Source organism: Pseudorasbora parva, chromosome 4 (genome assembly GCF_024679245.1).
Source record: "Pseudorasbora parva isolate DD20220531a chromosome 4, ASM2467924v1, whole genome shotgun sequence".
Taxonomy (NCBI): Eukaryota; Metazoa; Chordata; class Actinopteri; order Cypriniformes; family Gobionidae; genus Pseudorasbora; species Pseudorasbora parva.
In genome coordinates, this window is record NC_090175.1 from 55,168,888 (window position 1) to 55,196,265 (window position 27,378).

The following is a 27,378-nucleotide window of genomic DNA, read 5'->3' on the forward strand; positions in this document are numbered from 1 at the left end:
AACGCGTTTTGAAAGCATGGAGGTGCATTCGGTTGTGTTGTAGGTGGGTGGGACAACTCTGTGGTAAACCTCCAGTATTTTCTGCATATTTAAAGCATTTTCTGCATTTTTTTTTTTTTTTTTTAGGGCGGCAGTGGCTCAGTGGTTCATGTAGATTGTCTACAAACCAGAAGGTTGGTGGTTCGATCCCCGGTTCCACCTGACCAAGTGTCGAGGTGTCCATGAGCAAGACACCTAACCCCAGCTGCTCCCGACGAGCTGGATGGCGCCTTACATGGCTGACATCGCCGTCGGTGTATGAATGGGTGAATGTGAGGCAATATGTAAAGCGCTTTGGATGGCCATAGGGTCTGTTAAAAGCGCTATATAAATGCAGTCCATTTACCATTTACCAAAGCAAAAAGATCAATTCATGAAATTACTTTTTCCCCATATCCCAATGTTAATCTAATCCCATCTGAATAGGGCTTAATAAAGTAATGATTAAAAAAAACAAACGCTTGATCAAGGGCCCGGCCCGAGGATAGTGCCAGGAAATCTCAGCCCGACTGTGGGTCAGGTTCGGGCAGGGAATCTAAACTCAACTCAGCCCCCGCCAAAACCAAAAGCTTCTTTGAACTTAAGTGGCACCGAAACGAGGAACAGAAATCTGAGTTCTGATTCGGTCTGGTGCATACTGGTTCTATAGGTACCGGTGGCCAACCCTACTGAACGGTTCTGGTGGATGCAAACCGCAGAATTTTTATTTTATTTTATTAGATGGGGACAATGCTCATTGATCAACAACAGGTTACTCATTGTAAACAAGCCAGAGTTAGCTACAAGTGCTAGTTTCCATCTGTTGTCCCTAGCCAGGTCTTAACAGGCAAAAAATACCAAAGTCAAAAATACATATGGGAATTAATAAATGCAGCACAAATGTAATAAATATAGAAGGAATTATAAACCAATATAAGGAGACCCTCAAACAGACAATATATAACTACTCACCCTCAACTGAAAAAAACAGTCTAAAAATACACTTTAAGTATTTGGTGTATGGTTACAATTGTAATTATTCCTAATCCGAGTTAAGATGTTTTTTAAAAGAGGATATGCTATTACACTCCCTTAACTCAGTGGGCAGACTATTGTAAAACATTGTGGCTCTGACAGAAAAGGCTGTTTCTCCAATCCTACTTAGTCTATATTGAGCTATACAGTCCCCTCTAGTGGTTGCTCTAGTTACTCTAATAACCTTATCTTTCGGTTTTATAAACTGGTACAGTGATGGTGGATCAAGCCCATAGAGTACCTTAGGGTGCGTTCACACTTGTAGTTCGGTTCGTTTGGTTAGTTTGGTCCGGACCAAAAAACAAAAACAAACATAATAGTCCTGGTCCGCTTGGCGTTCACACTGGCATTTTTAACAGCGAACCTAAAGTTACCGAACCAAAGGCACAGGGAGACGCTCACAACCTGATTGGTCGGCTTATATGACGTAGGAGCTCGTTTACCGGACATGCAAAACAATGCTGTGTGCGGATTACACGCGCGGGCATTTTATGCGTGTACATGTGGCATTATTTTTACCCGCTGAGAACTCATGAAGAGCTCATAAAATGTTCAAAACATTCAAAACAGCAGCAGGATTTCCTCCGTTGTGCAAAAGAGACGGCCGTACTGTCGTCTGTACCTGCTAATAATGGGCAACACAGGAACTTTGATAAGAGCCAGGTATGCTTTTTGTGTGTTTTTTCTAGCATTTTCGAAACATGCTCGTCAGACCAAATATTGATGAGGCTCTTCCTCGTTGCTCTACGTTTGCCCTCTAACGTTAACGTTACTCATTTTGGACAGGGGCGTAGCACCAAATTTTGGGCCCTGGGTACAAACCATCTTGCTGGGCCCCCGTACCATGTATGTGTATGTATAGAAAACTGACTTCTAAGGCCCCCCTCCTGCCTCGGGCCCTGGTTACTCAGTACCCTTTATCCCCCCAGTCCCACGCCCCTGATTTTGGATACACCGATCTTTCCGTGTCGTTAAATCAGCTGACTATGCGTCGCATCTTGTGACATTATACGTCCGGTTTTTGGTCCGTTTACATGTCTTTGGTCCGTGTTGCGTTCATATATCAATCAAACCGCACCAGAGTTCGTTTGGAAGCGGACCGAGACCCATCTTTTTAGCGCTCTCGGTCCGCTTGTTTGGTGCGCACCAGAGTTCGGGTGGCAGCGTTCACATATGTTCAAATGAACCGCACTAACCGAGCAACCGCACCAGGGTTCGTTTTAATCGAACCAAACATGACAAGTGTGAACGCACCCTTAAAGACGAAACAGGCATCAGCAAAGTGTCTAAAGTTCTCAAAGCTAAACATGTTATGTTTTTTGATAATGTGACAATGAATAAACGCTGACAGCATGAATTACCTTAGCAAACGAGTGCATGATTTCAGACAGCACGTCCGAGTCGGGTTCGGTGCCGATGGCTTTGATGAGGGCGTCACACATGAAGTGCCACATCTGGGTGAGGTATTCTGGGCCTCGGACGCGAGCGCACTCCAGTAGTAAAGGCATGGACTCGGCGGCAGCCACTCGCACACGTCCAGACAGAGTCAAGGAGGCCAAGTCTCAAAACTCAACTAAAACAGTACAGCATCTCCAGATATACAAACTAGCATGATCTGCGTAAACCAGGAGCACTGCTCACGTGCAATAGGGATAATGCAGTCATTAAAAGACATGAATCAAAAATCGCCTAATGTTACTGATAGGACTGAAGTTTTGGGGGTGTTAAGGGACTATCTACTCCATCTAGGTTAATCATTCTGAATCAAAAGAGGACAGTCTTTGACAAATATTTAGCTGAGAAAAATCACATTGATTAAACTCATTCAAGTCTTGACTAAAGAATGAATAAAATGGGTTGCACATTTAAAAGCAAAGGGCTTCGTTCATTCCCATATTCAAAGGGCCATGAAAGTTGTGAAAGACTGATCAATTTGCTGCAATTATGACCAATTAATCAGCCGATAGTGTCAGGTCTCAGGTGTAAAAGTCAAATGCATTTCCAGTTTAGATTTTGGGAAGTGAATCCGTGTAAATCAGATTATTTGTGAATAAACTGCATGCTATACCATCTAAAATAGTCCCAAATTGACCATTAAAACTGCAAACTGTGACTGAAGACAAGTCATTAGCATCATGAAGGATATCATCATGAAAGTAGAACTTGAGCAGAGGGACCATCAGCTTGACGACTTGCTCCGTATATTCGACGAAACCTTCCTTCAGCTCTTTAGCATAACACACCTGAGGAAGAAAAGCAACAGACACACAATTAAAACATTGGAGTAATTCAAAAAGGAACAGTTTCACTATAACTTGCAGTAATTTGGTTAGTTGCAAGGAACAAAATGGCACACTGCAAAAAATGCTTTTCTTACTTAATATTTTTGTCTTGTTTCTAGTCCAAACATCTAAAAATTCCTCAAACAAGAAGTATTTACTAGACAAGCAAAAGTAATTTTTTGGGGGAAAAAAACTCAAGAGTTTTTGCTTGAAATAAGAAATAATCTGCCAATGGGGTAAGAAAAATAATCTTAATTCAAACAGAAAACACGATTATTTTGCTAACCGCATTGGCAGATCATTTAGCTTATTTCAAGCAAAAGATCACTTAATTTTTTGTTATTTTCCCCCAAAAGATGACAAACGTTTGCTTGTCTAGTAAGTTCTTCCTGTTAAGAATTTTTAATTTTTAGATGTTTGGACTAGAAACAAGACAAAAATACTAAGTAAGTAAAGCATTTTTTACAGTGCAGGGCTGGGAATCCATTCCAAAGGGAATCGATTCCTTGATTCGGGAATCAAAATTAAAGGATTGGACTTGATTTAGTCGAGGGGAATCAGCTCCTCTGTAAAGAGCCTTTATTACATTTCAGAGCCAATCCTTAACTCATCTCTGCCTCACTAATAGTGATTAAAATCCTGATTGTTTCCATGAACAGTTGTTTGTTTTAATAATCTGATTTTTAACGATTCAGTGCGTCTTGTACTTTGCTTTTATTTCATTGCATAATTCGTCACCTAGAACGCATTTCTAACAACTGTGTTATGTCACACTGAAACATTTAATGACGTGGGAACACACAGTTAATTAAATGATCTTTTGTCACCAGTTCATTCTGTGGTCCTGCATGTCAAACTAGTCTAAAAATGTAAGCTACAAGTTTCCTAAATTAAAGTTTTGCACAAAGCACACAATACAAACACTGATAATCAGACACTAATTTTCTACATGTCTAACATGCACTTTTATTTTAGTGTTACTGTTGAGGTTATTTCAGCATAGTTTGCTTCGTACATTATGCACATGCATTTCAGACGTGTTCTTGCTCCGTCCAATGTGATCAATGCATATCCTTGAATGCATTTAGCGCATTAACTTCTGGGCTTTGGGCCATTTCAGGGCCAGCCAAATTAATTTAATCAGAGCTATAGAAACAATAACAAATAAAACTTCATATTTATAATAAAGGCTACTTTCTACAACCTTTAAATCCTGTGGTCATGGTGCGATTAGGTGAACATGTTCCTCCAATCTTGTGTTAATAAACGAGAAACATTTACGAGCAATGCAAATGCATGCGTCACGCATCATTAAAATGAAATTGATTAATTTATTGCTTCATTTCATTCAAATAAATAAAGAGGAAACATTGTTTTAGTACATTAGCTAGACTCTGGAAAAAAACATAGCTGATCTAAATTTGTATCAATTGATGAACTTTGCAACAGCCACTTTTGACGTGAAATTAACCAACATTACACTAATTTGAGCCGAATTAAATTTTTAGAGCAGTTTCACCGTGAAGATGCTTGGAAAAATGTATTGTATAAATGGTTATAAAATAAGTGACCTGCAAAAAATATCAACAGCCACGGTTTGTCTCTTAATAACACCTAAACCACTCGATGCATCTTAAAGTTTAATAATAGGAGTTAATTCATGTTGCTGTTATGTCTGGGTGGTCTGCCATCTCACCAGCATCTGGCATGCTGTGGCTTTCTCCTCCAGTCCGGCGGTCTTGATGCCAAAACTCTGCTGGTCTCCGAGATTCACAAACTCCCAGCCATCATCTTCAGACATGTTCTCCATGTCCTGAGCTGAGAGCCAGATGAAAAAGGCGTTACTAACACCCAGCTGAATCTATAATGTTAAACTACTAAGCTAACACTATTGCAATAACCCATTAAAGAGTTAGTTCACCCAAAAATGAAATTGAAAAGTTACTGTCCATAACCAGAAATGTAATAAAAACATCATCACAGTAGTCCATATGAGACATCAGTGGGTTAATTAGAGTCTCTTGAAGCATCCAAAACACATTTTAGTCCAAAAATAACAAAAACTACGACTTTATTCAGCATTGTCTTCTCTTCCACGTTTGTTTTCAATCCTCAAATAAAGATTCAAACGGTTATGAATCAGCGAATTGATTCATGATTCGGATCGCCAACGTCACATGATTTCAGCAGTTTGACACGGGATCCAAATCATGAATCTGCTGATTTATAACCGCTTGAATCTTTGAGGTTTAAAAACAAACGCGGAAGAGAAGACAATGCTGAATAAAGTCGTAGTTTGTTATTTTTGGAACAAAATGTATTTTGGATGCTTCAAGAGACTCTAATTAACCCACTGATGTCTCATATGGACTACTGTGATGATGTTTTTATTCCCTTTCTGGACATGGACAGTATAGTGTGCATACACTTGCATACGCTTTTGGACTAAATATAAAATATCTTAAACTGTGTCTGAAGACGAGCGGAGGTCTTACGGGTGTGGAGCGACATTAGGGTGAGAAGTTAATGACATTTAATTTTTTGAATTTCCAAAAATGAAAATCCTGTAATTTGCTCACTCTGAAGTTTTCAAACCTGTTTGAGTTTCTTTCTTCTGCTAAAATACAAGATTGAATTTTAAAGATTATGGATAACAAAACAGTTGATGGACCCCATTGACATCCACAGTAGAAAAAAAAATTATTATGGAAGTCAATGGGGAACATCAACTGTTTGGTTACCAATATTCTTCAAAAAATCTTGTGTTCAGCAGAAGAAAGAAACTTAAACAGGTTTGGAATAACATCGGTGTGAGTAAAATGACAATTTTCATTTTTGGGTGAACTATCCCTTTAAGTGAAGCTCGTGCAGAAAGCTCACTCTAGGAAAAGAACGCTTACTATCAAGGAGAGCAACTTCAGGCTTGATGGAGGCCGTCTTCATCAGCGGCCCCATCACCACAGGCAGGTACTGCTGGAACTCCTTCCCCAGGATCTTACACATGCGCGCCCATGCCGAGATCATGTAGGAGATCTGGAAGCGCAAGAGAGGAGCTCAATTATAGGAGAACTCATTTTAAAATTGGGCTCCATGATTGGCTTGCTTTTGCTGACCTGTGGGTCATCATCCTCCAGGTCGTTGAAATCAGTTTGTGTCTTCAGAAGGAGCTGCATCACGGCTGAAGCATCCGGCATGAACTACAGGAGCAAACATAAGAGGGTTGGACGGGCACAAAGCAGGGGTTTACCAAACCAAACGCAGTGTTCAGAGGAAAACATGCAATTCTTCCATTCAGCTGTTGGCATAAGAGGATTAAATTTGAGGTAATAACATGTCCAAAATACAGTCAAATTAAAAGCATAAATTAATTACCAAAATAACCACCAAATGTAAAATTATAACTTTGAAAATAGGTCAAATTAACAATTTTATATAAGAGAAAAATAAGTTATTTTTAATAAAAAATTGTTCTTGCATCTCTATCTGTTATTTATTAAAGTAAAATATAATAGATTTTAATCTAAAATTTATTTTGATCTAATGTAATTCAAATTCTGATAAATTAATCAGATAAAAGAAATTAAAATTTGAATCATATTTAATCAAATCATATTTAAAACTTCTTTAATGGTGTTTCTATGGTAATGTTTATGGCGAGAGCCAGGTTTAGTTATTCAAAAATACAACTAAAGATTAATTTTTTCTAAAAAAACCTTAAAGGGGGGGTGAAATGCTGTTTCATGCATACTGATCTTTTTACACTGTTAAAGACTTGGAATCCCATACTAAACATAGACAAAGTTTCAAAAGTTAAGGTGGACGTTTGATGGGAGTATTTCTTTGTCAAAAATACTACTTCCGGTTAGTCATAAGTTTCGGCAAGTTTTTTGAGATCATGCGTCCCCTTTGACGTTAATGGGGGCGGAATTTCCTTGTATGGGCCTTACGGACAATTCTACCGGAAGAGCGTGAGAGAGAGAGAGAGAGAGAGAGAGAGAGAGAGCGAAAGTAACAGGCTATGCCCATCAAAGCGCTGGCTCGTAGGATGCTGGACAGGTGATGTGCACAATTACAATGTCACCAAAAAAAAGTGCGTTTTTGGTTGCCAGACCAAGACAGTCCTGCACAGATTCCCCAAAAACCCCGCGTTAAGGCAACAGTGGATGGAATTTGCTTTTCCGGATCAGCAACTGAGTTGCGCGAATGTTTATATCTGTTCGCTGCATTTCGGTGCCGACTGTTTCATAAACAAGGCCCAGCTTGACGCCGGATTTTCCCAATCGCCTAATGCTGAATGATGGAGCAGTCCCAACGTTAGAACCGCGGGCGGTGAGTGAGACTGCTTCAAATGTCTGTGTTTTTTAGTCCGCTTACTGTCTACACAAACCACGCGTAAGCACACAAACACACGTGCACAACTGCACTTCCCACATGTACACCTTCAAAGACAAAAATACGACGATATAATTCAAGTATAAATATGTAAATAACACAAGTCGCTAAGCATATTATATAGTTAGTGTATAACTTGTAGCACATAGAGACGTCCTGCTCTAGTCGTTTTTGCTGCTGCTCCTGTTCAACTGCAGCCTCTGGGTCTGATTCCGGATCATAGATGTATGGCTGTATCTGATTAAAAGCCATATTTTTATTTTGAATAAAGTTTTTTTCCCGCTGTTAGGGATGACACAGCTTTACGACGCACTCGACTCAACACAATAGCAGCAGCGCGCACACGTCATTATTTAGCTCCGCTCACACGACACGCCCCCACCCGCTCGGCTTTTTTCGGAAAGACTCGGAACAGCGCATCTTTCTTATATAATTATAAAAAAAATAAAGACTTTTCGGAGATATGCAGGATGCAATGCTACTCTATAGGTATAGGTACTCAAGATTGACATGACACTGACTGAAACTGAGTGTTTCACCCCCCCTTTAAGACTAATTTGGATTTACTTGGTTTAAAACCCTTTTCAAACATAAATCAAGGAGTGGTAGAAGTATTAAAGCTATTAAACATTTTATACAGCTTTATTTAGTTACAATTTAAATTAAAATTGTATTTACTTTTTTTTACAACTTAAGTGGACCTTTAGGGAGACAGATCATAAACGAAATGCTCTAAAGACACACCTTCTCTTTGCCCACAGCCAGGCCGATGAGGCTGATGCACTCGATGGTCTTTCCTCGGAGCAGCCGGAGCTCCTTCTGAACGGCGTTCTCGACGATATGTTTGAGGGAGGGCATGAAGAGGTCATAATAGGGAACAAACTTCTCCTCTGCGGTATCAGCCACTGACGCGATGGACGTCACAACCTGCTCCAGAACCAGTTTGGTGCCTTTCTGGATGAGCTGGAAGAATAAAACCAAACTTTAAGGAATCAATTCACCGCCGCAGACCTGATTCAGTGTGAAACAATAGAGTCAATCTGCATGCAAGAGAAGTACTCACACTATCAAACCATTTGTGATCACACACTCAAAACCTAACATCTGAACTGAGGGTCAACTAAATTTCAATTCAGCAAACTTAAATGAAACGCATTCATTTCTGAATTGAAGTTTAACTGAACCCAACCCAGATCAAACTAAATCTCACCATGTTAGCTTTGTGCACCTAATAAAAGAGAAAACAAATGAAGATGCTGCATTTTCCACAAGACAATAGGAGACTTAAACTCATTAAGGGAGCAGCTTGGGACTTTAAACTCCCTTTAACAAATCCAATAAGTGAAACGGATAAGAGGCAGGGCAGCACCTCCTGGAGTTTGGCAACCATGATGACGTGCAGGTGCTGGACCAGGCTGTCCAAATAGGGGATGAGCAGAGTTTTGGGACAGTCCTCAGTGAAGTTAATGAGGGCGGCAGCTGCATGGGCTTGGACACGAGGGTTCGACTGATCCTCCATGGTCTGCAAGAGCGCCGAGATCACCTACACGAGGAAGTCATGAGAAAAGTGACTGGAGGGGAATGCAATGAGAAACGCAAATTCTTTAAAAGAGAAAGTTCTCTCAAACAGGGCTGTCATAATTCATATATTCACTGTGAAACACGAGTCCAATACTACCATTCATAAAATGTTTAAAATCCAAATATTTGATAAAACAATAAAAACCCAACACCACAATTAGCAGGAGCTGTAATAAAATCATCAATTCTATATACTGTAAACTAATAAACAAACAAAAATGGTAGCAAAAAAAAAAAATCTTTTTGCAACATCCGTTTTATTATTCATTTAAAACTATATTAAAAAAAACTGTCTAAAATTAACACTCGCCAAGTGCCAAAATAACCAGTGTTGGCGAATATGAAACCGCCTTGATCACCATTGGCCAGTAATGTTATGAATTCTAATAGTGCAAAGTTGAGAACATGAACAAACCTTTTATTCACATAACCTTTGATGGTAAACAACGAGCTCAACCAAAGCTCAAACGTGCCGCGTAGGACGAGAACGAACCTCATTGGTCCTCACATGTCAAGCGAACATGCATGAGTTTCTGATTACCACAAGTGATGTGTGTCGATTAATGTTTACGTGAATAAAAGCTCACATTAATCTGTTCATCATATAAAGCCATCGAGTCAGTTCAGAAAATTTGGACAAATGGCTCAATTCATATGGATTTTTTTACGATCTCTTCAAACTTTGAAAACAGTAGTTGCGTCAATGGAGAGAGAATTCATCAATAAGATCTTCAATCGTGTTCTGAAGATGAATGAAAGTCTTAGGCCGGCTTCACACCGCATGGCAGGAGCAGAAGTGCCCCGAGTGTTTCGCTGTGGAGTCTATTTTTGCTGCGCTGCTCACGCTGAATTAAAGCCACAGTGGACTTGATCAAAATTGACCTGATTAACATAAACATGTCACCATATCACGTAGTGAAATGTTCCATGCGTTCCACAATCACCATATGACATCCAGCACTCTGGAAAAAAATTAATAAAACACTGCCAGAAGTTTTTGCCCAAACTTCAAAGGCCGTTTAAATTATTAAAACTAGAGGCTTATCTTCACTTTACGGTTACTTTTACAATGCAAACTACCCATACAGCATGTCATGTGTGTTTAGGACAGAGGGGAACAGCCATTATAAATCAAAGCACAAGAATTGCAGGGATCGGAGAACACTGGAAAAGGAAAAGAATGGACAATATTCGTTTGTATTTGCAGTGCTCAAACCGCGGTTCAGCTGCACGAGAAACGCTGCCAGTGTGAAAGCTGGGTGGGCGCTGCTCCCACTCTCCTTATATTGACATTTATATTTATGCATTTGGCAGACGCTTTTATCCAAAGCGTCTTAACATTATTGTCAGTTATTGCCTTCCCTGGGAATCGAACCCATGACCTTGGCATTTTTAGCGCCACGCTTTTCTGGTTGAGGTACAGGAAGGCGTGGAAACCATACGCACAGCTTACAGCATAATGAGGTAACACAGCTTTGATTATTACCGTATTTTCCGGACTATAAGTCGCACTTTTTTTCATAGTTTGGCTGGTCCTGCGACTTATAGTCAGGTGCGACTTATATATCAAATTTAATTCATACTGACTGACAAGAATAAACATATAGCCGCGAGAATGCGCTCTATGCTGCTCCTGTAGCCTAATATTTACTTATAGACAACAACTTAGAAAGACTGAACACAAACAAAATGCCCCCATAAAGAAAATCGTATTCTGCAAAACACAAACAGCATGTAGTAAAACATGCAGCGGAGGACGATTCTCACAGCGTTCGTCTCGCGCGGCAGAGCCTCTCCCGGCAGAGTTTAAGCATCTGTGGACTCGTTCCTTCAGCTCTGGCCATCTTGCTTACAGTCCGCAAGTAGATTTCTTTTTCTTCTTCATCACAATTAAAGTAACCTCTGCTTTTCGCCAGTCCCTTACAAGTTTCTCACTCACTTCAAACTTTCTTTCTTCTGCTCGGGTTATGCAGTGAAGCGGGCACGAGCGAGTGCACGCGAGCAGGTGCTCGCATGCGCGCGCGGGTGCTCGCGTGCTCGCATGCGCGCGGCTCCAGCTCTGCCCTAATGCGACTTATAGTCCAGTGCGACTTATATATGTTTTTTTCCGCGTCATGACGCATTTTTTGACTGATGCGACTTATACTCCGGAGCGACTTATAGTCCGGAAAATACGGTATATCCGATACATTTAAGTGCGTTTAAAAATGATGTTATGAAGTTACTGTGCGTTCGCTCGACGGCTGCTGTGACACTTGTTCACACTGCTAAGAGTAAAGCACTTCTGACAAATAAAACTGGAAACCGAGGGTAACAAATATTGACAGCCAAATCCCTCAGACGGGTTAAAATAGCAAATTTCCTGAATTTACAAATATTTGGAAACATTTGGGATATTGTAAGAACTCAACTTAAAATGTTACACTTTGGCCTAGGGGATTTTGGATATTTTACTGCAAAAAAAAATAAAATAAATAAAAACACTACATAGTGCACCTTAAAAGAAATGCCTTATGTTCACTAGGGTTGTAAAGTTACCCAAAAAAATTTAATTTCCAGGACTTTTGGGAAATTCTGACACTTTTGGATAGTTTCCGGAAATTCAGCTCCTTTGCAACCCTAGTGTTCACGTTGAACAAAAATACATTTAAAAATTACAAAGCACACGACCAAAAAAATTAAAAAAACAAAAAAAGGGCAATACCTTGTCGTGGAATTTCTTCTGGAAGGTGGGGGCGAAGTCTGTGGCCATCTGTCCAATAGCGTTGCAGGCAGCGTAGCGAACCCTGGGGTGCTGAGGGGTTTGGAATGAGGCTACGTTTAAGGTCTGCACTTGCTTGTTCATACGCAAATGAAGTGGTGATTTATTGGCCATAAAAGTGTTCTTACAGGATCCTGACAGAAGAGCAAAACGAAGCTGACGATCTCACTCAGAATGGCCTCCATCTGTTGGTGACATCCCTCGCCGATCGCAGACAGCGCCATCAGACCAGCGTGCCTGTACTTCCAATCAGCTGCGGGGAAGAAAAAAACAAAGACAATTTACGTCAATGCATAGAAATATGATTTGAGTTCAAGCATGTGCATCTACTCACGGTTCTGCAGCATCTGCATGATGTGCTGTTTGATCATGGGAAGGACGATCTTTCCTCCGAGACCACAGGCAATCCTGTCCAAAGCGCTCTCACCCGCCACATTATTACTGAACACGAAAGATTGCATACAATAAGCATTGATCGGCATTTCAAAGCAACGCCACAGTCCATTACAGAGATCATAAGCTTCACACAGTGGTGAACCATTGTAAATATTTCTACGAGGATAAAACTGACTTGCAAACAAAAGCTCACCTGTCAAAATCATCATCTTCGAGTTCATCGGCCATAGCCCACTCCTCATCCTCCTCCAGATCCACCATCATGCTCAACATCTGAGGTACTGAAACAGTCACACGCAAGGCTGTTGAACGTCATACAAGACAACATGCTATGTGGCACTCAACGGTAGGGATGGGCAACAGTGGTCGAGTACTCGATCGATCATAAACGATGATCGCCCTGACTAGAGCTGCAACTAACGATTATTTTTTCTGTCGACTAATCTAACGATTATTTTTTCGATTAGTCGACTAATCTAACGATTAATTTTTTTACCCTTTGAAATTTTTCAAAATTCTGTGGCAACCACTCGCATAACGCTAGAGGTGTAACAGTACAGACTGCTCACAGTTTGCTTTGTATCACGGTTTTAGGTTCACGTTTCAGAACAGTTTGGTATTTGCTATGTTCAGGGGGAAAATGACTACTGTCAAATGAAAATAAAGAAAATAAGAACAGATAACTTAAATAGAAGCAGCAGCACAAATAAATACTATTGAGCAAAGATGAGAACAAAATAAACAATGCTTTTCAGGTAGGTCCAACATTAGTTTTTAGGTAGAGAAATGGAATGAAGTAATCAAAAGTAAAATAACCACACATTTAACTGTTTAAAATCAAAAAAAATAATCCTTATTAAACTTACAAAAGCTATTCAGTCAGGAGCAGTGAGTGATGTCTTTATCTTTTGTTTGACATTAAATAGACAGCAGTGAATGCTACTGCCCCTTTAAGACCCACGGATAGTCGTCGTATTTTCTGTATAAAGTTCACTTAAGGCATAGAGTAGGCTATGACAGTTTGACATACTTTTTGTGAGTTTGTCCGTTTAAGCACAGGATTTGAAAGATAACTCATTATTTGCGCGCTTTGGGACGAGTGCAGAGACAGATCTTCTCATTCGAGTCTCCTTGCTACACGGGGGTGATGACTGTGAAAATGACTGCTCATATTAGGACGTACAGCAGCACTCGCATGCGTTTTATAAAGTTTACAAAGAGAGACCGTTTTGCCCACGTTTTTCTTTTATTATCGCTGTTGTTGTAGTGTATACCCGAGGAGTCAGCGCGTGTATCCATCGACAGAAACATACATACAGCATTATTTCCAAGTTACAACCCATATTAAAGATGCGTCATCAGATGCGAGATGAACCGAAGTGTAAGTGCGTCCCCGCAACTTTTGCTCGGGATCCCGGTTGGGAAACACTGGTCTGTATTGATTGACACCTCGCTGGTTTGTTTAGAATTATATGAGCGCCGTGACCGCGTGATGAAGGCGTGTCGCAACTCTGTTATTCAACTGCTCTGGTTTTATAAGCGATGTCATACTAAATGCGCCAAAATGCAATAAAACTTGTTTTACGGTCGAATGCAACGCGCGTGTGTGTGTGAGTGAATAAGAGACGCGCAAAAGGACGGAGAGAGAACTTAAGGAAATGCAGCTAAACGAATATGCGTGCGTCTTTTAAATAGCGTAAAAATGAATGAATGACGAATGTGGCGGCCGTTATTGATTATGTGGCAGTCCGCCACAAATTAGTCTATGTGTGGGAAACACTGTTTGGCCTCTGTTTAAAGTATTCCCATACTTTTGATATTCGCGGTCTAGGTTTTTGTGATAGAACCAGGAGCAGAAACCAACATTACGCGAGATGAACGTCTGACACGACGCGTCGACGCATTTCACGAACGTCGACGTATTTCCGTAGTCGACGTCATCGATGACGTCGACGCGTCGTTGCAGCACTAGCCCTGACTTTAAAAAATATATTTGTATATTTCTCGGATTGGTTATTGCGGCATTTTGGACGGTAACTGAAGTCTGATTGGTTAAGCACGCCTTCCAGACCACGAAATAAAGTGAAACTAAAGCGCACAGTGATGCCTGAAGCACTGAGAATGATCATGAAATACAGTGCAAGATGTGCGGCAGCCAATCTGTCACATTCACAGCAGTACAATGAGAACATGATTGTCATATAATGTAAAAAATAAATGCCCATCCCTACTCAACGGTCAAGCTCTACATAAATGCAAGTGATCAGCAGTGAAAGAGGGGAACTAATTAGCACTGCTACAAACTTAACTTCATTCATCTGAAGTGACAGTATTTTTTCTTAAACTTAAATTGTTTCTACAATTATTAACCCATTATCCAGCACCAGTGTGTGGGTGTTTGTGTATTTAAAAGTATTATTTGTAAGCATTTCATTTTGTTTTTATATATATATATATATATATATATATATATATATATATATATATATATATATATATATATATATATATATATATATATATATATATATATATAAGGGCTGTGTATTGCCAAGACTCTGGCGATACAATACGTATCATGATACAGGGGTTACGATGCAATATATTGCAATATTGTAAGAGGCAATATATTGCGATATTGTAAGAGGCAATATATTGCGATATTTCTTTTTTGTGTGTTTTTGTTTAAAAGAATAAAGAACACAACCATAAGCCTAAAACACGAGACACAGTATTTTATTTAATTAATACAGTATCATTTATATCACTAATCATATGCGATGTGCAATCTAAGTTAAGGGAAATGTAAAGTGACTGCAGGATTCTTTATGTGTAAATGTTTTAAAGGTTCACAGTAGAGGTCTTCACGGGGCACCCGAGACCCGTGGACCCGGGATCCGACCCGGGACCCGTACGGGTTCGGGTCTATTTTTTAAATGGTCAGCCGGGTCCGGGTCGGGTCCTAATCTATTACTTCGGTTCCCGGGTCTGTTAATGTTGTAGCTTATGTAATACGTCAATCGGACTCGGAGAACACCTGGCCGTGAGAGTCAGCGCGGCTTGTGTGTTTTGTGTAACTTACAAATTGCTAAATTAGGATAAGAAAAGTGTGAGCCGGGAAATGAGGTTTAGAAATACACAACAACAACAAAAACACAAGCGCTCTCTCTCGCGCGCACGCGCGCTCTCTCTCTCTCTCTCTCGCGCTCTCTCAGCCTTTTAGAAAGCGGGCAGATTTAATGCATGCGCGCGGTAATGTACTCAAGAATATATTTCAAATCAGCAACAAGACCTCAGGTGAACTGTCACATAAATGTTTTCTGTGATGCTCAAATTGCGTAAAAAAGGCTCATATTTCAGGTTGCTCCAGCTGACGCGCGAGTGCAGTCTCAAGCGCGTGTCATGTTTCTATGGCGACCCGAGCTTCCGCAGACCGCAGTGACTGTAATGACTTTAAAAATAATATGAATGAACCGTCTTGTTTAATCTTAAAGTTCTGCTAGTCAGACTCAGAGAGATTATGGCAAATAAATAATGGTAACGCAAGCGGCCATGGCACTAAACGAGCAATAGTTATTAGTTCAAAAGGGCAAACAGTCAAAGTTATTATGCGAATTAACTCATAAATCCGTCACTGTGAAATAAAATTGACTTTTACAGCTGAAATGAGTGAATTAAGCATGCTTGGAACAATTAATGAGGAATATTGTAATACATCACAATCAAGGTACAAGGGAGACAACGGCTATATCGTTAGGTAGGCTGACTGAGACAAAGTTATTTATCGCAGCTTGTTCATTAACTTGTTAACAGCAGTAACGTTATATTGTGTAATATGAGACAATCGGGTCCAGTCGCGTCTGTGTCTTCCCGGCGGGTTCGGTTCCAGCTATCAAATAATAGACGGGTCCATGTCGGTTCCGGGTAATATATTTTTGGCATTTTTCGGATCTGCACGGGTCCGGGTCCAGTTTTTGAAATAATAGACGGGTCCGGGTCGGGTCTGTGTTGAACATTGCGGGTCTCTTCGGGTTCGGGTGCGAATTTTTGGACCCGTGAAGACCTCTAGTTCACAGTATAGCAGTGGCTATTTAACAACAGAAAGTGCAGTCCATTTCATGACTGAATGACCGTTTGTTTTATATTTAACACAGTAGCCCCGATCACACAGAACGCGTTTTTGCAGCGAGAAGCCTTTTTTGAATGGATTTCGGTTGGCAGAGAGCGTTATGCGCGCTGCTTATGCGCCCTGGGCGCCTCGCGTTTAATCCACTTGCTGCGCCTCGCGTTTTTGAAGGAGCGCTCCGAGCGCATGAAGTTGGAAAAAAAGTCAACTCTGAGCGGAAAAGCGTGCAACATCACGCTTATGTTCTGTTGTCCAAACGAATGAATGAAGCGGCGGGCCTTCCGTTGTGTTGACCGTTACATTGATTTGACTGACCGGGGTTGCCTAGAAACATTAAAGCGCACTGTGCGCCTCGCGTTTTCGAACCTGAAAAACACGTTCTGTGTGATCTAAAGCTGTTTTCTATAAAGCAGTCTATTGTATAAAGTGCTATTTCAAGTACTGAACTGCAGAGCTGGTGCATCCATCTCCACATCACTATTATCTTTCGTTCTCCTGCCACCGCTGTCAGTTTTGGAGTGTGTTTATTTTGTTACTGAGAGGAAAACATGCAGTCTATTCTATCGAAACGCTTCTCAGCAGCGCAGGTGACGTCAGGATGTTAAGCGAGCTCTCTGTTTCAATGTTTTTCCCGAGTATTAGATTATGACTTGGCCTATTTTGCAAACAAAATGTTTTGTCGATTTCCTTAGTGGCTTCTTTTTAACTGAAGCCAACATGAGTCCACACTTCAGCTCTGTATACGGCAAGAGCGGAATAATGCTATCGTCTTGAGAGCTGGGTTTGCTAATGTAACACTAGTGATGCACGCACTTTCACCTTGCGCTTCTCCGGCTCCGCGTCAGTTTTACGGTCTGAGATAACACACTGCCATCTAGCGGTTGGGTGTTATACAGTCTGTTTTAAACCGAATCTTGGATGTAAATAAATAAATAAATATCGATACAGCGTTTTTGAGAATCGATACAGTATCGCCAAACATATCGCGATATTCACGTGTATCGATATTTTCTTACACCCCTAATATATATATATCCACATCTTTCATCCATCATTCAAATCAGACGAAGCCAAGAAACCCCAGCATATATAGCGCAATGGTCCACTTTTCAAAATGTTGCGCACAAAAACTATTCTGGTGTCTTCATGAAATGATTGTAGAGCCGCTGTAGTGAGATGGGCTTTGTAACGACGTCTTTAGTGCCTTTATGGGTCTTGAGAGAGGAAGTGACATTGGTGTCAATGAAGGCCTTTCTGAGCCATCGGATTTCAACACTAATATCTTCATCTGTGTGTGAAGATGAGCGGAGGTCTGACGGGTGTCCAACCACATTAGGGTGAGTCATGACCAAATGTTCATTTTTGGGTGTACCACCTTCCTTGCACCCAACACTCTAAGTTTGAAGATTATGTTTTTGTTTGTTGTACTAAATATGCTGTTCATTTTTACACGTGAACCTATCCAAGCATAGGCTTACACAGATGTAGATTACGTTATTTGTGTATTTTTTAAGTTTGTAAAATGATAGTAAAAAAAAACTACTAACTAATAATTTTCAGCATGAGGAAAAGGGAATCTCTTCATTGACCACGTTACACGTTAATGGAACGGAACACCAAGTAGATTAGCAATTAGCACTGTAGCATGCGTGTTAAACGCCTCTCTCTTACCGCTCTGAGCAACGATGTTGGTGTGTTTTCTCAGCATGGCAGCAGCGGTTTCAGACAGCGTGACAATGACTTCCAGAGCCAGCTGACGCTGCATGTTTGTGAGGTTGGTGTCTGCACACAGCTGAAGTTAAAAGGAGAGGAAAAATTTACATTCTGCGTTTGTCAATCATCTACATTAATGCAGTTTAGAGTGAATCTTTGCAAGGTTTTAGCCTTAAGCATGTTTCTGCAACCGGGCTATGGAAGGCGCATGAAATTGGCAACTTCCAAGCATAAAATCGCAGAGATGAATATGTGCCTGTCAATAAAAACCTCAAGGATTAGCACAGACAAGCCATCTCAAGGAACCACAAGGCACATGTGAAGAGGTCATATATAGTTTATGCATTAATAAACCCTAATGGTCAAGTTAAAATATAACCACTTCACATCATCTTACCTTCAGGCTCAGTTGGAGAGTGGCTTCCAGGTTTGGTCTTAAGTATTTGGGGGCCGTGTCTGCAATCTCCACCAATGACTTCAGCACGGAGTCGTCACCACGATAACAGGATTCATTCACAGCCTGATTAGGGAAAGAAAGACTATTGTAGTACACCTTTTTGCAGGGATCAACACTAGAGAATTTCTAGTGGTTTTAAATTTACCAGCCCCACTATAAAACTTTTTTTTTGCCGTTTTGAACTATATAAATGTGTACTCTAATAAATATGGTTATGACACTTAAGACCTAATGCACAGATCCGATATTACTACACATCTGTTTAAATTTACTAAAGACATAACCAACAGTGTTCACAAGCACACTCAATAAAATTGCATTGACAGTTGTGTGCACATTCGTGGATGATGTGAAAACTCAATTCAGGTGTTTTAAGTGAAGGTTTATGTCTTGTGCTTGAATGATAAACATCCAGAGCCTCTTCTCACACATCAGCCAGTCCTTATTGTTGAGCAGGGTTTTAACTAAAAACTTATTTTATGCTCCGATTTAACGCAAAGCATTAACGCAAACAATGAAAATCAATACAAGGGTGCATTAAATTAAGCAAGGGTGACAAATGTTTATGTATGCCACATATTGCCCTCCAGTTTAAACGTGGCAAAAGGATGCAGACAACCTTCAGAGCCAGCATCAAATGTGACCGAAAGCCCATATTCGGCAGCATTTGGCAGAAGTGTGTGGTTAGCGGCTCTTCACCTGTAGAATGCCAGGAAGAAGGTCTGAAAAGTGTTTCAACAAGGCTGTGTTCCCCTCATTGGACAGGATGAAGGACGCAGCAGCACGTGCAGCCAGGGTTCGAATCTGAAAGGGAAAAAAGGTTTTTAAAAACTAAAAGATAAGACCTGCACATGTAAAATTAATGTCATATGCTCATTCAGAACAAACCCAAAAACTCAATAAGATTCACAACTGCAAATCAGGGAAACAGCAAGTTTAAAGGGGGGGTGAAATGCTGTTTCCTGCATACTGATCTTTTTACACTGTTAAAGACTTGGAATCCCATACTAAACATAGACAAAGTTTCAAAAGTTAAGGTGGACGTTTGATGGGAGTATTTCTTTGTCAAAAATACTACTTCCGGTTAGTCATAAGTTTCGGCAAGTTTTTTGAGATCATGCGTCCCCTTTGACGTTAATGGGGGCGGAATTTCCTTGTATGGGCCTTACGGACAATTCTACCGGAAGAGCGTGAGAGAGAGAGAGAGAGAGAGAGAGAGAGAGCGAAAGTAACAGGCTATGCCCATCAAAGCGCTGGCTCGTAGGATGCTGGACAGGTGATGTGCACATAACAATGACATCAAAAAAGTGCGTTTTTGGTTGCCAGACCAAGACAGTCCTAAACAGATTCCCCCAAAACCCCGCGTTAAGGCAACAGTGGATGGAATTTGCTTTTCCGGATCAGCAACTGAGTTGCGCGAATGTTTATATCTGTTCGCTGCATTTCGGTGCCGACTGTTTCATAAACAAGGCCCAGCTCGACGCCGGATTTTCCCAATCGCCTAATGCTGAATGATGGAGCAGTCCCAACGTTAGAACCGCGGGCGGTGAGTGAGACTGCTTCAAATGTCTGGTTTTTTAGTCCGCTTACTGTCTACACAAACCACGCGTAAACACACACACGTGCACAACTGCACTTCCCACATGTACACCTTCAAAGACAAAAATACGACGATATAATTCAAGTATAAATATGTAAATAACACAAGCCGCTAAGCATATTATATAGTTAGTGTATAACTTGTACCACATAGAGACGTCGTCCTGCTCTAGTCGTTTTTGCTGCTGCTCCTGTTCAACTGCAGCCTCTGGGTCTGATTCCGGATCATAGATGTATGGCTGTATCTGATTAAAAGCCATATTTTTATTTTGAATAAAGTTTTTCCCGCTGTTAGGGATGACACAGCTTTACGACGCACTCGACTCAACATAGCAGCAGCGAGCACACGTCATTATTTAGCTCCGCTCACACGACACGCCCCCACCCGCTCGGCTTTTTTCGGAAAGACTCGGAACAGCGCATCTTTCTGATATAATTATTAAAAAAATAAAGACTTTTCGGAGATATGCAGGATGCAATGCTACTCATAGGTACTCAAGATTGACATGACACTGACTGAAACTGAGTGTTTCACCCCCCCTTTAACAAATCAAAATAGGTTTTATTCAATATATGCACATGTATATTATTGAGATGATCGTACTAGCAATATCTATACAATTGAAAGATTTGCTGATTTAAATGGCACAGTTTATTGCTTGACCAATATTCCAATAACCAGAAATAACTAATTTAATGTATAATGCAGGATTTGTAATTCTAAACCAGCCCAAATCATGTCTATGCTTTACTATTCATTCAAAAAGATGAGGGAGACATAAAAATTCACTCTTACAAATCATAAAACAATATAAACTAAATTTGTCAGTGTATCTACAGCAGATCATAAGCTTGTAGTACACCCAACATTTTGATCTTGAATGTGCAGCGCACACACTAATTCAATCAGTTTTTGAAGTTTAATGATCACAGACTTATCAAGTTTAAGAGACTTTGAGCTGAATCTAAGAGCCAGTGGAAATCCTAAAGTAGTCACTTATGAACAAACGTGTAAAAAAAAAAAGGCATCTACCAAGCATAAGACACTGACCTGTGGGTTTTCCTGATCCTGCATACACTGAACCAACATGCGCTTGATCACTTCCATGTAATGCTGCTGCTGATTGCCAAAGATACCTGGGAAGTTCCTGTACAAGGAGGACAAACAGTTCAGAAAGAGAAATTGGCAAGTAAACTGATTCAGAACAGATTTTACGCACCAGAAAATATGCAGCGCTGCTTCTCTGAGGCCGACATCCTGAGAGTTCACCGAATCGAACAGGAACTTGAGGATCTCTGGCCACTGGTTGTTGCCGTCATCATCTTGGGATAAAAACAGAAGGCATTAGATCGCCTCTATTCCACTCAACAACGAAAAAAGGTCAACCAAAAGCCAACTAACCAATGAGATTGCGAGAGAGCTCCGCGGCGATATCGCAGACCTTCTTGCGGATGTTGGAGCAACCGTCGGACTGGATCCCAGTCAGCAACTCTGTTTTGATGGCCGTCTGCATGTCAATGGTCAGGCTGGGATAAACCTCCTCGAAAGACGAGGACAGCAGGCGCCGCAGCAGCACGGCTGCCATCTGCTTAACCTGTGGAGGCACATTTGAGAGCTTTAGACATTTCCGCAACTATTCAACCTGCACCGGGAAGGACTTGCCTTGCAAATAAAGCCGGATTCCCTCCAGGTGGAGATTCAGTCTACAATAAGCCTCTAAAGCAGGGGTCCCCAATCTTGGTCCTGGAGGGCCACTGCTCAGCAGAGTTTAGCTCCAACCCCAATCAAACACACCTAAAGCAGCTAATCGATGCTAATCAATGCATTTATTGGCATTGATTAGCTGTTTCAGGTGTGTTTGATTGGGGTTGGAGCTAAATTCTGCAGGGCAGTGGCCCCCCAGGACCAAGATTGGGGACCCCTGCTCTAAAGAGCAGCTTGAGACATTTTGATGTAAAAACTTTTTGCATTAACGCAACACAACTGACTAATTAGCAGTCAGGATGAGAACTACAAAGTGGCCATAGTAAACGTCACATTAAACGTTTAAATTACCTACTAAGATCAAGAAAGCACTGAAAAAGCTGTGCAAGGACTTTTGTAAGTAGACCGAATGCAGTCTAGTTTCTCAACCCTATAAATATCAGAGATCTGGAGAGCGGCATGAGACCGTAGGTAAGAGGACAAACACATTAGGCGAGAAACGGTTAGGGATCTTTTAAGTTAGAGCATGAGATTGTCATATTGACATTTTGGTGGTTAAAAATAAAGATTATCTGGTGCGCTTAACACAATTGAAATGTTCAAACTCAATATTGCTTTAACTCAGGGTTATCTTGCTCCGTGTCATCAATGGGTTAAACATTCACATAAAATCCCCAATTCATTGTCTATAAATGATTCAGCCCTTATGTACACATGAGAAACTGCTGGTGATCGTTTGCCACAAAACTCCCAAATTTGCACAATACATTTTAATACAACTCAACAATATAAGAAATTATAATTTTACTATAAAAATAAACCATAAGAAACTTAAGAATGGTGTCCTAAGTTGACCTAAATATCATTAATGATCCGTTTAAATGCATATTTTAATTAAATCTCAGCCTTTAAGCTATTTAAACTAATCATGCAGCACTACCTCAACTACATCACTAATCGAAAGAAAACACTGGGTTTAAAGGTGCAATGCGTAGTATTTTTAAGGATCTATTGACAGAAATACAATAGACAACTGTTTTCAGTGGTGCATAAAGCCCTTGCATAATGAGCCATGTGTTTATATTACCTTAGATGAGCTGTTTCTATCTACACACACCGCGGGTCCCTTACAGTGAAATGGCTATTTTGCACCACCATGTTTCTACAGTAGCCCTAAAGGGACAAACTTCTCTACAGAGCACTAGCTACTTCCTGCGGTCTCAGACTACAACATTTGTCATGTGTCGGCTACCGTAGCTTCTCTATGTGCTTCGAAAGGGAGGGATGAGTGGTTTCGATTCAAAAAAGCACCAATAGATGCTGCTAAGATTACACACTGCACCTTTAAAACCGGTTTATCCAGGGCTAAGTGAAAGCCTATACGCTCTTGTCAGGCCTTAACTATAACTCAAGCGTTGGACCAGTGCAGGTTAGTCTCATCTTGAGCAATCGGTTATTCCAGGAATTTAATTCTACACTGGTGTTGTTCAGACTAGACCTTGTTTACCCACCAGTCTCCATTTAACCTCGCCCACTCGCAGGCAGCACTATGCCGTTACTTAACTACTCACAACATCTCGATGACTACAAGACAACAGCACACCATCTGACCCTGAGAGAGCCGGTACGCGGCATAATGGATGGTGTAAACAAAGCACTTTCTGCCATTTATACTCTTTTAAAAAGCTGCATAGTCTAAATTGATGCCAGGGATAAATTTACAGCAAACAGACTCTCATGTACCTCCTCGGCAGCGGATGCATCGCGGATGGCCTGCAGTAAAAATGTGATCTTCGTCTGACCAGGGATGGTGTCATACGTTTCCTGCAAAAGCAAAGCAGAACAGTTACTGGATGGTTGCAGAGCGCCAAGACACAATATAAATGATTGTAATTCACAAGCCAGCCAAACTTTACAACGGTTTATGGGTCCCAGCTTTAAAACCAACACAAGTTTGTTCCAGGAAGGAACATCTTAAGAGGTTGAGTCAAACAGATTCTTGGAGTCAGTTTACAAGTGACAAATGGACGTGGTTATGTGCAGCATGTCTGGAATGAACAGTGATATGGGAATTTGCACACACACAATCAAAAAGGAAATATCTCCAGTTTATAACAAAAGCTTTTAGATTGAGATTTTTAATGCAAACATTTCCACAATCTCATGAGTCTCACATATGAGTGGCATCACAGCTGATTTCTGGGGGCCGTTTGGCCCTTGCCATCCAGTGAGAGACTAAGTCAGTTTCCGCTCAGCATTACAGGCAGGCTGGTCATGTATTGTCTGAGCTAAAGGAAAGTGCTGACCGACGGCAGAGATGAGAGATAAGACCCAATGACCCATCCTGATCCACATGAGCTCGGTTTGAACTCGCCACACGGCGGCTTTAGCACTTATAAAGAAGCACCTAACAAAAGACTAGTCGAACACGTGCCAATAGGGAGCGAATTTTGGTGGGAAAGTTCGAATTTGCCGCGAAATCTGGAACGCTTTCATGTCACAAAAGCCATTAGAACTGCGTTTAAAATAGTGAGATACGTTAAATCTAAACGGTTAATTAAACATCCCTGACCCAAATCCAGAGTGTTTCCATGACATGACAGTATGAATGGGCATCTTTTGTGATAAACTCGCCTCATATCGCGTGAAGATGGGTGTAAAGTTACTGTTTAAGGAGTGAAATACAAGACTCGCCACAATAGCGACGATTAGAGTGATTAAATATTCATTATTCTTCTGAGAAATGCGGTCTGATTGCAAAGTACACACAGATTGATCATGTTATGTTTGTGTGGTCACAGAGTTCGACACTCTGACTGACAAATGTCTACATTTAGACGCAAATGTGACTGGTTTAGCTCTAAAACCCTCACAGAAACGACCCACCGATTTAACGACCCGTTTGAACAACTCAAGCCGATCTGAGCGACACCTGCGCCGGGATAGCAGCGTCACAGCAACCGCTGCTCGAATAAGGACGTAAAAACATTACACCGGATGTTTTAAGATTATGTATGACGGGGGGAATTCATCAATAAGGCGTTTTAAAACATTAAATCGTATAAAGCATTGTTTGAAACGTTTGAATGCTAGTTAGGCCACGTTGATACGCAACACACTACAGCGCTGTCCGACTCCCGGACGAATCGTCTATTTGAACCGATTCCTTTGAATGATTCGATCGAACCGAGCCACCAAGTGTTTGGCTGATTTCCGAACTTCCTACTTAATGCATTACGTTTGCGATATCTTTAGGGTGACAAAAATAAGATTAATATTTTGAATGATATTCCTAAATCAGAGTTGGTTAAAACAAGTAGAATAAATTATCATAACTGCATTTTTAAAACACTGGGTCGACATTTGCAACTCTCCGGTCATAATCTTAATTTAAAATGGAATTACCAATTTAAAAATATAATTTACTTAATCCCAGCCATACGGGAACTAAAAATAAATAAAATGTAATAAATACATTTTTAAAAATAATACCACAAACGTAAATCAATCGACTAATAAAAATTTACCCAACCCAAACATAAGAGGTGGAGAAGGAGAAAGAAAAAAAAAGAAAATCACAAGAGCAGATTAGTTTGATTTTAAAGTCGGCTCTTTGAAACGAATCGACTCTCTGAAATGAATCGGACCCGCATAGCAGCAGAGCGCGCGCTTCACACATGTGCTGGGCCAGAGCGAGGCTGAGCGGCCCGCGCTAAAACTGCGAAACAAGCTCGATACGAAAACGTTACATTTCCGTTCATGCAGACACACGGAGCGGTCCCGAAACGACTTTCATACCTCTGATTGCTTCCTGACGGTGTTGTCAGGGCTCATCAGGTTGCTCAGTAAGAGGTAGAACTGCTGCTGCTCCGCCATCGCTTCTGGATCGAGAAAGAGAGACGAGCGAATGCAAGCCGGCAGGGGAAGCGACCTCTGACACCGGACGGTGTGAATGGAGGAGCGCGATTGGCTCGTAATGAGCCGTCTCGGCTCCGCTGATTGGCTAACTCTGTTGAATGAGATTAAATGATCGGTGTGTTTGGTCCGTTGAGAAGTCAGTCATCGTGACGCACATGTAATTCTGCTGCGGATCATTCCATTGGCTGTGGAACGCGGGTAAAATCAGAATGGGTGGAGTCTAGACGAACGCGATGATGTCATTGCAAAATAAGTCTGACCGTAAACGCGGGAATTTATCAGTCATTATTCAAATGGACGGTTGTTAAAATAATATAATTACAAAACCATTTGTTTTGTCCTTAGTGATTCCGTAACGATGACTTATGCAAAAGCATAAAACGCATATATTTAAATCACAGCGAATTGAATAAATAATAATAATTTATCATAAATAGTAATAGTCTGTTTTCTTGTCATTCCAAAATGATTCAGTGGTGTTTTACAAATCGTCCAAATATAAGTGTAACCAAAATAGCCAAAGCTTTTTTGAATTTGATTTTTTATTTGATATTTGTTTATTTTTTAAAAATTGATGCTAAACTGTTCGATAACTTTTATTTTAAGGCCTGTTTTGTCTTGTTCGAAAATGAAGGCACTGAAATATGCAGTTTATGGCCATTTCACAAATTACCTATTTAGATAAGTAATATGTGTCATTCTGCATAATAATAATATCAGTTATCTGGCATATTGGATCTTTAGGTTGTACAGGGGCCTATAGCATGAAACTAGGATCAGGGATTAAGCTTAAGATAAGCTTAAGATAAGGGATATCTTGGTGATCTTGTCATCTATGGGCAAAATGTAGTACACCGCTGTGTAAACGTACCATAAAGGCACACTCACACCAAGAACAAGAACGAAAGATAACTGTATATTAGCGGATAAATTGAGCCAGGATCCCCAAGATATCCCGGCTTAATCCCTTATCCTAGTTTTGTGCCCCAAGTTGTACATGTGTCATAGTTTACACCAGCTAGTACTAAAAATGGAAATTATTACTCCTTATATTAAAAGTAAAGGTAGCATATTGCTGAAAATCATGGGCAGAATGAGGTTGTGCATGTGCTTTGGCCTATTATATTTTATGTTTAAAACACTGATAAACATGTCTTATGCATTCATGCTGGAGAGCATAAATGTGTATTTTGAAGTTTGCCAAGCACTGCTGAAGAAATAAAAACCTTTCCTTTATTTCTCCACAAGAGGGCGAGAGAGAAACTCTTTGACAATCAGTGACTTCAGTTCACTTCAGTCACAGTGAACATTTCTCAATGAATGCAATGCATTAGAGAACAAAAGGACAAATCAAGGATCAACTAAAGGCTGCGCTTTTCTTCATGATTTTGAAGT

At 40.6% G+C, this 27,378-nt stretch overlaps 1 protein-coding gene and 1 non-coding gene across 2 annotated transcripts in view; both read right to left on the reverse strand.

The window, feature by feature from the left end:
• kpnb3 (karyopherin (importin) beta 3) overlaps positions 1 to 26,022 on the reverse strand; it is a 33,062-nt gene extending 7,040 nt beyond the window's left edge. The window contains exons 1-19 of the mRNA XM_067442234.1: positions 25,864 to 26,022; positions 23,809 to 23,889; positions 21,763 to 21,955; positions 21,581 to 21,683; positions 21,412 to 21,508; positions 19,461 to 19,565; positions 18,702 to 18,824; positions 18,263 to 18,383; positions 12,659 to 12,746; positions 12,404 to 12,510; positions 12,198 to 12,322; positions 12,013 to 12,102; positions 9,097 to 9,270; positions 8,472 to 8,690; positions 6,449 to 6,532; positions 6,236 to 6,368; positions 5,032 to 5,153; positions 3,200 to 3,296; positions 2,415 to 2,587 (exon numbers count right to left, since the gene is read on the reverse strand). Coding sequence (XP_067298335.1) covers positions 2,415 to 2,587; positions 3,200 to 3,296; positions 5,032 to 5,153; positions 6,236 to 6,368; positions 6,449 to 6,532; positions 8,472 to 8,690; positions 9,097 to 9,270; positions 12,013 to 12,102; positions 12,198 to 12,322; positions 12,404 to 12,510; positions 12,659 to 12,746; positions 18,263 to 18,383; positions 18,702 to 18,824; positions 19,461 to 19,565; positions 21,412 to 21,508; positions 21,581 to 21,683; positions 21,763 to 21,955; positions 23,809 to 23,889; positions 25,864 to 25,941 — 2,313 coding nt within the window. The 5' untranslated portion in view covers positions 25,942 to 26,022. The remainder of the gene's footprint in view (positions 1 to 2,414; positions 2,588 to 3,199; positions 3,297 to 5,031; positions 5,154 to 6,235; positions 6,369 to 6,448; positions 6,533 to 8,471; positions 8,691 to 9,096; positions 9,271 to 12,012; positions 12,103 to 12,197; positions 12,323 to 12,403; positions 12,511 to 12,658; positions 12,747 to 18,262; positions 18,384 to 18,701; positions 18,825 to 19,460; positions 19,566 to 21,411; positions 21,509 to 21,580; positions 21,684 to 21,762; positions 21,956 to 23,808; positions 23,890 to 25,863) is intronic.
• Positions 18,481 to 18,618, reverse strand: LOC137074232 (small nucleolar RNA SNORA84). Its single transcript, XR_010904955.1, has one exon. It is a non-coding gene; the product is annotated as a small nucleolar RNA SNORA84 (small nucleolar RNA).
• Positions 26,023 to 27,378: the final 1,356 nt, after the last annotated feature.